Source organism: Lepidochelys kempii, chromosome 5 (assembly GCF_965140265.1).
Source record: "Lepidochelys kempii isolate rLepKem1 chromosome 5, rLepKem1.hap2, whole genome shotgun sequence".
Classification (NCBI taxonomy): domain Eukaryota; kingdom Metazoa; phylum Chordata; order Testudines; family Cheloniidae; genus Lepidochelys; species Lepidochelys kempii.
The window spans coordinates 62,420,591-62,432,763 of record NC_133260.1 but is presented as its reverse complement, the minus strand read 5'-3'; the positions used below and the strand labels follow the sequence as shown (position 1 = coordinate 62,432,763).

The window sequence follows — 12,173 nt, the reverse complement described above, 5'->3', positions numbered from 1 at the left end:
TATGAAAAGCCTTACTGATCTGTATTAGTGTGATCTTCCTTAGAGCAACCACATTTCCACAGCTAGGGTTGCCAGGCGTCCGGTTTGCGACTGGAATACCCAGTCGAAGAGGGACCCTGGACTCTCTGGTCAGCACCACTGACCAGGCTGTTAGAAGTCTGTCGGCAGTGCAGCGGGGCTAAGGCAGGCTCCCTGCCTGCCCTGGCTTCGCGCAGCTCCTGGAAGCGGCAGGCATGTCCTGCGGCCCCTGGGTGCAGGGGCGATCAGAGAAGCTCTGTGAGCTGCTCCCGCCCCGGGCACCGGCTCTGCAGCTCCCTTTGGCCAGAAACCACGGCCAATAGGAGCTGCGGGGGTGGCGCCTGTGGGTGTGGGCAACGCACATCACGCTGAGCCACCTGGCCACCCCTGCACTAGGAGTTGGACATGCCAGCCACTTCTGGGAGCTGCGCAGAGCTAGGGCAGACAGGGAACCTGCCTTAGCCCTGCTGCACCACCAACTGGGAGCCATCTGAGATAAGCACTGCCCAGCTGGAGCCTGCACCCTGAACCCCCTGGCCCAGGTCAGAGACTCCTCCTGCACCCTAACTCCCTCCTTGAGCCCGCACACCAATCCCCTGCCCCAGCCCTGAGTCTACACTCCAATCCCCTGCCTCAGTGCTGAGCCACTTCCCACACCGCAAACCCCTCATCCCCAGCCCCACCCCAGAGCCCACACCCAACCCCTCTGCCCGCACTCTGAACCTCTCATTTCTGGCTCTACCCTGGAGCCCACACCCCCAGCCGGAGCCCTCAACCCCTCCCGCACCCTAACCCCCTGACCTAGTCCAGTGAAAGTGAGGGAGGGTGGGGGAAAGCAAGCCACAGAGGGACGGGGGATGGAGTGAGTGAGGGGGCGGTATCTCGGGAAGGGGTGGGGCAGGGATGTTCAGTTTTGTGCAATCAGAAAGTTGGCACCCTATCCACAGTCCTGGTTTAAATTAAAAACAGAGGAAAGGGTTTTTTTGTTTGTTTGTTTCTTTGAAATATGTTCAACTCAGACCTAAACCAAAACATCAGTCGTATAGAAAGTTTTAGTACCGCTCACCCTACACCTCTTCTGTATGAAGACAGCTCCTGCTTAAAACTGCATTGTGATTACTGAAAGTACTCTGGAAGTGGTCTGGAAAGCAAGCCAGCATGTGCCTGATGTGAACTTCATCCTCTACTCTCAGTTTATGAATACATGCCTGTAAACCACTTCATTTCCACTAAGTGCTTGAAGTAGAGTTAAAAATAAAATTGCATCATAGATCCAATTCTCCAAGAGACCATTTTTCAGTACCAAATTCCATTTGCATTGTTTAATTGCAAAAGGTTTCTTTTGTCCTGTTGAAAGTTTACAACATATTTCATTTTCAAATTTAATTCTTTGTGCATTTCATTCAAATTATTACTTAGATTTCCTTTTTTCTTGTCATTTTCATGAACAGTGATGTAAAAAAGTCTCAAGTTGTGTGTGGCCACAAAGCATGCTGATCAATGTGTTACTTCTTAGGCTCAATCCACAGGAAGTACTCAGAGTCAAAGCACATTTTAAAAGTGTTGAGTCATCCCTCTATAATTCCCTTGACTTCAATGGAGTTATCACATAGATCATTTCTTTTTATGCTCTCCCCTAAGAGCCTAAGTCTGAACATCTTCAGGATACAATGCAAGACATTTATTTGGACAAGCTATTGGGTAACAGTTCTGTTATGTCTTGCTTTGTGTTTTATTCTTTGTAATAATTGTAATAGCTACGCTAGCTGCCACAGCAAAAACAGCTGTAGAAATCTGTAACAATAATAATAGTTACGGAATACCTGCAAATAACCCTCAATATCAAAGCAACTCTAAACATACACAGTCATATTTTCAACTTTTTTTCAACTGAAGTCCAGCTTCAATTAACATCTTACACCTGCAAGTATTGGAAATATCTGGTTTATCTACAGTAAAGCAATTCTAATTCATGCAATAGCAAAAAAGTCAGAGATTACCCTGGAACATCACTGTGTGCTGCTTAAGAAGCAGGATGAATAAAAATCAATGATCTTCTTTAAAAAAATTAAAAATCGGATTTTTTTAATTTAAATCGGATTTTTGAGGGAAAAAACTATCTAAAGATAGTTTTAATTAAGATACATTATAGCTCAAGATATCTTATCATGGAATAGGGATTATAAATTCTAATTCTATAATATGAGACAATATATTCATGTAATGTTTAAGAAAAGTTTTGTAAATGAGTTCCAATAGTTCTGGGATTAGGGACCCAATCTTATGAGGTTCCAGGGGTCTCTGTATAGATTATTTAGGTTAATCTTTCTATCTACCCAATGGGACTCAGTGCTCAGTCTAGAAGATACCATCAGAGATGCCTAGTTTTGCAGTTCTCAAACTGTGGATTTACGTCTCCAGAGGTAACACGCTTGTTAACAGCAAAAATGTTTTTAAATAATATATAGAGGTGAAAAATAAACAGACCTCAACCCTACTGTCCCTCCGCAAATTTGTGTACAGACTCAACCCCTTACCTCTCTCTAAAAGTGCAAAGTTTCAAAAAGTTCAACGAATAAAAAATTGTTGGGGGTGGAATAGATCTGGACAAGGAGAAGAAGTCTGGAGATAAATGTGAGAAGCACGAGACATATGCTTGTTTTGTTAAAATGTTATATGTTTGCTGTTGAAGAAAAAAATCCAGAATACTTAATGTTGTTTTTTCAGTTAAGTAAAAAATGTCGGTCTGGTGATGTTCTCCTCCTAATACAGCATGGCAAATATTAATGATTAACCTGTTGAATTGGAGATAGTTCACCTCCCAATGACTTCATAAATATCTGCTTCAATTAACTTTGGTAAATGAAATAACTAAACAATCATTCATTTTCTGATGTAGCTGTAAAACTAATCTGAAAAGTTTTCAAAACAAATCACTGTTTAAAAATGTATAGTGTGTACTTTCTAAAAATGAAACCTACATCTATCTCCGAGTTGCGAAGAATACGTATTAAGATTATAACAACCAACAAGAATGCACTTTTATGTAGAAAACCATGATTAAATCAAGTCTTCCTGACTGATGATTTAAATCAAATCCACCCTGATAAGAAGTAGCTAAATACTTACTTTATTTATAAAAAATATTACAGAAATGATAGTTAACAACATCAAAATATTTCAAAGTGCTTTCTGCATCAATGAATTGCAAACGGGAAAAAGAATTTACTTTCAGGAAATAAGTGTGGGTGGCCATCATGCATCATCTTAAAATGCCACAATCAGTTGGGTTTGTGTCACTTAATCTGGAACACTGCTAAGGATTAGTACAAAAAGTCTGTAACATTTCTCAAGGAGACATGGAACAAAAATACTGTATTACAGAAAGATTTGGGCAGTCTGTAAAAGCCACAAGAAAGCCCAACAGAATAAAACTGCACACATAACTAGACACCTTAAGATTTAGGTTCTAAGAGAAGTAATTTCCAACATTTCTAGCAAATCTGGCAAAATTCAGAACGGTCAGTTGGTGTTCACAAGAATCAGCAGAGATACTCTGACTCAAAGTGGGGCAGGAGGATGTTACCACTGAGGTAACAGGAACTGCTCATGTGCTATGTGACAAAGACATCTGCTACCAAAGAAGAAAAATCAGCAAGGCTTCAGAAGCCATGGTTATCTGCACAGAATTTAAAGAGAAAAATAGCCAACAAAATAAAGCGAGAAAAGGAAGCTACTTTTGCCACTTCTACAGTAACTGTATTAGCAACAACTGTGATTAGACATGGTATCATTAGCACAGTCCTAACATCATTCATTATTATTAGAAGTGCTTCTTTGGAGTCATGCTTTAAAACTTTACAAATGATGTCCTGGAACACAGGAATTGCCATACCTGATCAGACCAACTGTTTATCTAATTCAGTAACTAGTCTCAGCAGCGGCCAGCACTAGAAGCTTCTGAGGAATGGGTACAAAACCCAGCAGTAGACAAGAGTTCTGTTTTTTGATGCTTTTGTCAGTTCAAAATTAAGTCTTACATTTAATGTTTTATTTAAATTATGCTATAAAATATTTAATGTGTGCATTAACACTGTACATATGTACACAAGTACATTATTTGTCTCATGTAAACACATAAGTCAAATATAATCACTACTACTGACCGACTAAGAATTATGCACATTATATTGTTATCCTGTTTGCCTCAACCCAACCTACCTTGCTTGTTCTCTCATCCATCTATTACATCTTGTATTGTAGATTGTAAGCTCTTTGGGGCAGAGAAACTGTATTTTTTATGCTTGTACATCACCTAACACAATGGAATCGAACCTGGTTGTGGACTTTAATATTTATATTGCAAAAGTACCTAAAGAAGGAGAAGAAATAATGACTAGCACTTCCAAAAAAACTGACTATGAATTACTGTTAGCAAGAGACATTTTTAAAATCACAGAATAGCTCATATGTTTCTATGTATGTTTTTATAAGATGACGGGGTCAAGAATATCAGTTCAAAGCATTTCCAATAGAAAATTATTAAAAAATAATCACCTTCGTTCTAATGATACACAGCCAATTTATATAGCACTCCACATGCTCAACACACTTTAATATGATCCAACATGTTTATAAAGAAGTTCTGTATTAAAATCACAAATGAGTTTAATTCCCCATAGTTTAAATTCCAGGGTATTACTAATTAAGAGATCTCTTGGTTTTTGGTCTCTTATTTTTACTGTTTCTCTCCCTCTCTGTGTGAAACTTACAAGCTGCTAATTGTGTTAGTACATCCTAAGGCAGAGTCTGTTCTCAAAGCAATACTCTGTAACAACAGAAACAGCACGCAGAGACTTCCCACCCTTTTGTTGTATTTATCTCGCTTTGTTAACAATTGTGGTTAAAATAGAGATAGAGGATGTATGTGGATGGATGCTTGGTGTGGACAATAACTGAATGATCAGGGAGATACCAGCCTAAGAATCCAGTGTCCATCGGTCGAAGAAGGCGTCAAGTAGAAACAACCAGAGGACCCCCAGAGGACCCTCAGAGGGCAGACTGGAATCCACCCAACAGCCTCAAGGATGGGAGAACCGAAGAACAACATAGAGCCGTCAGGAATGTGCCATCTACTGATTGATTCAGCAACAGCATGATGAAGCAATTCCCATAGACTGAGAACTTTGGGGTCTGATTCTGCAAACCAACTTCCAGGAGCATCAGATGAGCATCTGACAAGGCCCTGCTCCTTCCTCATGACAGGCCACCTGGCCAGTGGCTTGGCACGAGCAACTCTAAGGCTGGTAACTATGATAACAACCTTGCAGAACCTGTGTGTGTGTGTATGAATGAATGTGTGAATAAATATGAAATTGAATGGAATGTTATAGCTATAACTAACTGCTTACTACGATTCTTTCTGTATTCACAATAAATGTGGCATTTTGCCTTTTCCCCTTTAATAAGATCCTGCTGGTTTTTATTTTATTGGTATAACAAACATTCATTACATTAATCCTCACAACACTCTGCAAAGTCTGTTATTATCCTCAAATAAAGTCACACAGCAAGTCAGTAGCAGAGCTCAGGATCTCCTGACTGCCAAACCCATGTTCATTCCTCCAGAGCACACAATCTACCAGTCTACACCACCTTTGGAATCCAATACAACACTGACATTTAAGATCTGTATATTCTTAGGACCCTATCATGCCTGATACAGCCTTCTTCCTACCAGGGATTTGAAATTGCAGGGTTTCCACTAGCCGTATTTTTAAGGCATTCATCCACCAGGGGAGGGAGGGAGAAACATGCAGTATCCCCTGCAGAAGCAGCAGGGAGTTGCCTCAAACTCAGATCTTCAGGGATTTGCAGAGGCACAGGATTATGTGTACATTTACATCACATTTACTCTTTGCTCCTCCTAGCAATACATGTCCCGCAAAAACATCACTGTCAGAGGCCCCCTTGTGGCCACTTTCCTCCAGCTCAGGAATAGTTTCTGAGCACAGGTAGGGTATCATGGACAGGGTCAGATTCAACACTAATTTACATGAAAAAAATCCCATGCTTTTTGAGAAAGGTGAAGTAAGGACACTGTGGATCATTTATTCCCCCAAACTCCATCCCTTTTTCTATCTTCCCAGCAACAAAGCCCACCTGAAAGAGGTGGTATACATTAAGATGATGCCATGGAATTAGCACTCTTGCTTTCTGTGTCCCCCTCTCCACTCTGGGACCTTGTCCCCGATATCATTTTTTCAAAAATAGCGAATTTGTTTATGAAGAAAATTTTCAAAGTAAAATTGGCCAAATACTTGGAGTTCATTTCAACTGACCTTTAGAGTTCTGCAATAGCTTCTCCACAATGAAGATCTAGTTATGGAGAAATCTCACGGCGAGATGGTTCATCCTTAAGGCCATCTGCACTGGGGCTAGAGATAAAGGATTTCTAACTCCAGGTCATATCTAACATGGAGAATGATGCTTCTTCACAGCTAAGTGTTTGTGACTAAATGGTGATTGTGACATTGCACTCTATATGATTTTATAAAAATATGCTAATGTGTGTGAATATAATGTAACTGGAATATGCTTCATGCAAAAGGTTTCTTGTAAGGAATCATTAAAAAGTTTATAATCTACTGAGTGTGGTCATCCTATTTGTATAAATGTATCACTCTTGTATCTGAAAGTAAAAATATGAAAAATAACTCTGAGGGCCTATTGTAATTATGCAAAGTGTGAGTCATTAATGGTGGTTGGGAATCTTGATGGCTCCCATCAGCCAGGACAATTGACTGTGGATGGCTCTGTTTGCAGGCAGGCCTTCCAGTGAGTCAGGCTGGGAGGAATGAAGGCTTGGAGTCTCACAGGAAATGTGACCATGTCACCTAGTACTGAAATCCATCTTAAACCTGGTGCTTTTCCATGGCGGTGGGGGAAATGGACACGAGACAAAGGATTCCCACCTTGTGCCAAAACCACATAAGGGGGTGGAACAGAACAAAGGGAGCGGCCATCATGAGAAATCTCCTAGCCACCACCTGAGCTGGAACAAGGGCTGTACCAGGGGAAGGACTGTGCCCAGGCTAGGAAGGCGTCCAGTCTGTGAAAGAAACTTACTGAAACATCTCTGAGGGTAAGATTTTATCTGTATTCAGTTTCATACTGTATTAGACATAGACTTGCATGTTCTATTTTATTTTACTTGGTAATTCACTTTGTTCTGTCTGCTGTTACTTGGATCCACTTAAGTCCTACTTTCTGTATGGAAAAAAATCACTTTTTACTTATTAATTAACCCAGAGTATGTATTAATACCGGAGGGGGGGGCAGCTGAACATAGCTCTCTATCAGTGTTATAGAGAGTGAACAATTTATGAGTTTTGCCTGTATAAGCTTTATACACGGTAAAACAGATTTATTTGGGGTGTGGACCCCATTGGGAGTTGGGCATCTGAGTGTTAAAGACAGGAACACTTCCTAAGTTGCTTTCAGTTAAGTCTGCAGCTTTGGAGCACATGGTTCAGACCCTGGGTCTCATAGAATCATAGAATATCAGGGTTGGAAGGGACCCCAGAAGGTCATCTAGTCCAACCCCCTGCTCGAAGCAGGACCAATTCCCAGTTAAATCATCCCAGCCAGGGCTTTGTCAAGCCTGACCTTAAAAACCTCTAAGGAAGGAGATTCTACCACCTCCTTAGGTAACGCATTCCAGTGTTTCACCACCTTCTTAGTCTGTGTTGGAGCAGACTGGCATGTCTGGCTCAACAAGACAGAGTGCTGGAGTCCCAAGCTGGCACGGAAAGCAGGGGCAGAAGTAGTCTTGGCACATCGGTTGGCATCTCCAAGGGGGTTTCTTTGATCCAACCCGTCACAGTGATGTTTTGTATCAACTGGCTACAGGACAACTGATACCACCTTAGATACACCTCAGTTTGCATATTACTGAAGAAAAGAGAAACCATCTACTTTAGGAATAAAGAAAACACTCTTCTGCCTGAAAATGTTTTAGCTGGGATATTTATGAGTAACCCCTAACACTGCTAGAGAAAAATATTTCTCTATATTTTTCAACTTATTTGTGCATTAGACAGCACCTTTGTGTAAAGTCATTTCACTCTTCTCCACATAGTCAGTTAAGCCCCAGTCCTGCAATTAACTTTGTGTGGGTGGACTGGTGAGCCCATGCTGAGCCCCACAGGATTGGGGAGGGGGTGCCCAGGCAGGAGTGAGGCATGTTACCCAGCTTCCTGTGTTATTTGTGTACGTCTTTAACACAGCAAGAGGAAAGAGAAAACCCATTTACACAAAGAGGAAAATGTGATCTCAAGACCATACAAATTGACATGGGGAGTAAGGGGCAGGTGTGGTACCTGAAGCTATTTTTACAACTTTGACTAGATTTCAGGTTGACAGTATCCTTTCATATGCAGAGCTACAGTACAAGCCAATATGATCTAATGGTGAAATTTAACCTGATACAGATGGCCAGCATATGCACTTAAGTCGCACAGCAGTGCAATAGGCCTTCAACTGGTCCTCTGCACAGGGATTAACTTCATCTTTAAAATATCAAATATCTATGTTATGGATAGATGGCATGAAATATTTCAGTTTAGAAAGCAAATCCTAATTTTATCTAGAAGAAAGGCTGAGAAGCCAGTAATTTTTATAACAAAGAAGTTTCCTCCCCTACCCACAAAAATATGATGAAAAAGTAGAGTTCTTAAGCAATAACACCGTAGAACAAAGCTGATTAAATTCACCCTCAAGCACCTCTGTGCTAGGTAAACTTGTTTTCACTCTTTCAAAGTAGATAAAGGAGAAGTGGGTATAACACAGCCACTGGAAAACCTCACATGGGGCAGGAGCCTGTTTTCTCAATTAATCCTTTTTATTTTGAGTTTTAAACCAAGTAAAAGAATTTATGGTAATGAATCAGTGGTTTTATTTACAATGAATATAATGAAAAATTCCTAAGAAATATTAGGTATAACCCATACAAATTCTACACAATAAATCTCATCTGTATTACTATGGAAACAATAATAAACAATTTAATGACTGTGCTTCTGTTTCTTCTGCATGTGTCAAGCATGGACTTATTCTGAATACTTGTGTGTTGTTATGGATATCAATACCTAAACATCCTTCAAACAAAAACATACTTTTGTACAGATCACCATGCCCTGACTATGCAATATTTGGTACATTTAACAACTACATTAAACTTTGCATTCATGCGTCAAAAAATATGGGCTTCTGACACAAAGGCACTTTAAGTTCCTAGCATGGGCGTAGTTTGGAGAGGGTAGGGAGAGGTGTGCCTCCCTAAACTGAAAGCCTCAGGCAGGCACAAAATTCCCCCTCCACCCCCCCGGCCCATTGGCCTGATTGGAGTTGCCTCCACCAAATAAAGAAGTCAAACTATGTCTGTGGTTACTAGGAACATAGAAGCTGAACCTAAAGCAACTTGGACGTTGATGAAATCCCCTGCCCTTCCCTGCCTCCTTTACGATTTAGCTTATGTCTCATAAACCGTATATTTTGCAACTCTGTCCCCAAAACAAATACTCAGAAACACATATAGAGTAAAAACAGCCTTGCTATCCGGAAAGTCTCTGTCCCCCTGTTAGCTCTGAGCACTGTGGACACAGTAGACAGTTTTAGAACTGAGTCACTGTGCACTCAGCCTGTTTGGGAATGCTCCAGCGCAGATAAAAGGAACATCTCATAAGCCTAAGAGGTCAGCAGCTCGTTCAGAGCACTGCTAGGAGAAAAGAAGAAACCAGATCATGTAATTAGCCTAAAGCAGAGAAAAGAAGATAGAAAAGCAAGTCAGAAAACAGTACTCACTTTGTACAGTTGGTTTATAGTCTAACTTCTAGTTAATTGTAGCACAAGATCCTTATGACAGAACTGTTTTTGTTTCAGCATACAGTCCTGCCCTTGGTTTCAGTTGTAATGAAGTCCTGGCCAACCCCCTTTTTCACTTGAGGATGACACAGCCAGTTCTAAACACGGCATAGGAGGCTCCTCCACCCACCAGACTCAGTTGCTCCACCTCTCTACTAGTTTGTTGTTGGGTGTGGGGTTTTTAGCGTGTAAAAGGCAGCTCTCTCTGTAAAGATTTCTCACAGCTAAAATAACTAATCCAAAGTGAAAAAAGAAAATACTGCCTGTAGAAATATGAATGTTTGTGTCTCATTGGTTTACCATAAACAATGACAGTAGGTAAAACTCATCCCTGATTTCTATGCAACTCTATTGAAGTCAGTCAAGTTGCATCAGGAATGATTTGAGCCCACTGTACTTTATACTTTAAAGGTACTTTAATACTAAGTACCCCTTTTTCTTTCTTAAATCAATGTCTGCATCTCTGCACAGCTCCTAGTCCTATCTACTGCTATGGTTTCTACAGCTCCTAGTCCTATCTACTGCTATGGTTTCCAGTGTTGACTGGAGGAATCCAATACAGTCCAATTCACCTTAATTAATAAATAGCAACTACTGTTATTGTGGACAGCTGAGGTGAGGAGGGAGGTACTTAGGAGGCAAGACTTTTAAATAATTCCAACTGAGAGACAGGAGGTGGTTAAATTAGAGCACAGGACAGGACTCAACTGAACTGAGTTGTCTTAATCAGGTAGAAGTGAAAGTAGGAAAAGAGAGAACTGGGGGCAGTAAGGGAGAGGAAAAGCTGAGAAGATGATGGGGCCATGTGTACTTTGGGCATATGGACTAGCAGTCAGCAGCAAATCAGAGACATAATGACTGTATAATAATTCTGAAACAAGCCATGCATCAGTTATGCAAAATTCCAAATCTGACTGGCTACTCCTGTTCCTCAGCCACACAGCAGTTATCTGAAATACTATTTGATTATAACCACACATTGTCACTGTATAATATCCCTGTGCTCTGATTTTGTTGTGACCATAAATGTAAGTATAATAAATCCATCTGCTGTATACCCATTTGGTAGTCTAAAAAGGTATTATCACAGAAAGATATCAGGATACAAGGATAAAAACAGTAACTTACTTTTTAATTTCATATCAGTTTATAAAATCAAATTCTTGCAAGTTGTGTTTTTTGTTTATTTATTTGAAAGTAAAGAGTTTCAATGCTCCTTTCATATCAGCTTCTGGTTCATCACATGTCTGATAAACATGGAAACCACCACATCCACTCCACCCTCAAGGTGGAGATCAATCAGAGAGGAGAAACAAGGAGGCAGTAACTGGATGGCCTTCCCCTTTAGGCACGTCTAAACTGCAATTAGACACTCACAGCTGGCCTGGCACAGTTTTTTAATTGCAGTGTAGACATACCGTCAAAGGCCAGAGGCCTGGAGCTGGCCAGTCCCATACAATTAGGAATACATTGCATATGTGGCATGGGGTTTAATTAGTAGAACCAGCTGGGCACAGAGGAATTCATTCCCCTATAAGGGACAGCAGGAACCTAGAGAGAGTCAACCCACAGAGACTGCTAGGAGTGAGGAAACTCCAGCAGGAAACCTTAAGTTGTTAGGAAAAAGACTCCAGGTAGGAAAGGCCCAGAAGTACTGACTTGCTGGGGATTTAAGTACTTTCATTTTGAATATTGTATGCTAATAAATCTAGCTCCAGGGAAAAGAGTTGCTGAATTAGAAAAGAGTTTACTTTGGTAATTTAATCAAGAGAGTCCCAAAAAGTGGAGAAGCTGAGGCAGTGTGCCTTCAGACATAAAGAGGTACTGGGAAACGTTCAGCCCATTCACATGGGCAAAACTTCCAAAGATAAGCCAAAGACAGTGCTGTCCTTTGCAGTAAGGTACAGAGTTCATGTGTTAGCAATAATATTGTTTATGTAAACACTGCATAAAAATGCAGTGAGAACCTATTATTGTGCTCCACATAGTCCATAGCCCCTTCTTCCACAATGGAAGATGACCATCTCTGGTATTTGCAACCACATCTTATGTTTTTATGCAACAAGGATAGCTGCTACACGCAGGAAGGAGGTTTCCACTACTCTATTATTCCCACAGCTTTGATGTTTGTTAGCGTTGTGCTCCCTGAATAGTCTACTCTGCTGCTGGAAAGCTGTGTCCAGCTCTGATGTCCACAGTTCAACAAGGGGTGTTGGTACATTGGTGAAGAT

General features: G+C 40.8%; 1 protein-coding gene across 9 annotated transcripts in view; it reads right to left on the bottom strand.

Moving 5' to 3' along the window:
* CAST (calpastatin) overlaps window positions 1–12,173 on the bottom strand; it is a 114,093-nt gene that overhangs the window by 63,276 nt on the left and 38,644 nt on the right. Inside the window, exons 1-2 of one of the 9 annotated variants that reach the window (XM_073344567.1) lie at window positions 9,883–10,048; window positions 4,240–4,390 (exon numbers count right to left, since the gene is read on the bottom strand). The exons of 5 other annotated variants lie outside the window; for them this stretch is intronic. In XM_073344567.1, the coding sequence (XP_073200668.1) occupies window positions 4,240–4,260 (21 nt within the window). In that variant the 5' untranslated portion in view covers window positions 4,261–4,390; window positions 9,883–10,048. Of the gene's footprint in view, window positions 1–4,239; window positions 4,391–9,882; window positions 10,049–12,173 lie in introns of those variants that run through there. 3 more of the 9 variants (XM_073344564.1, XM_073344568.1, XM_073344566.1) reach the window with 3 other exon arrangements.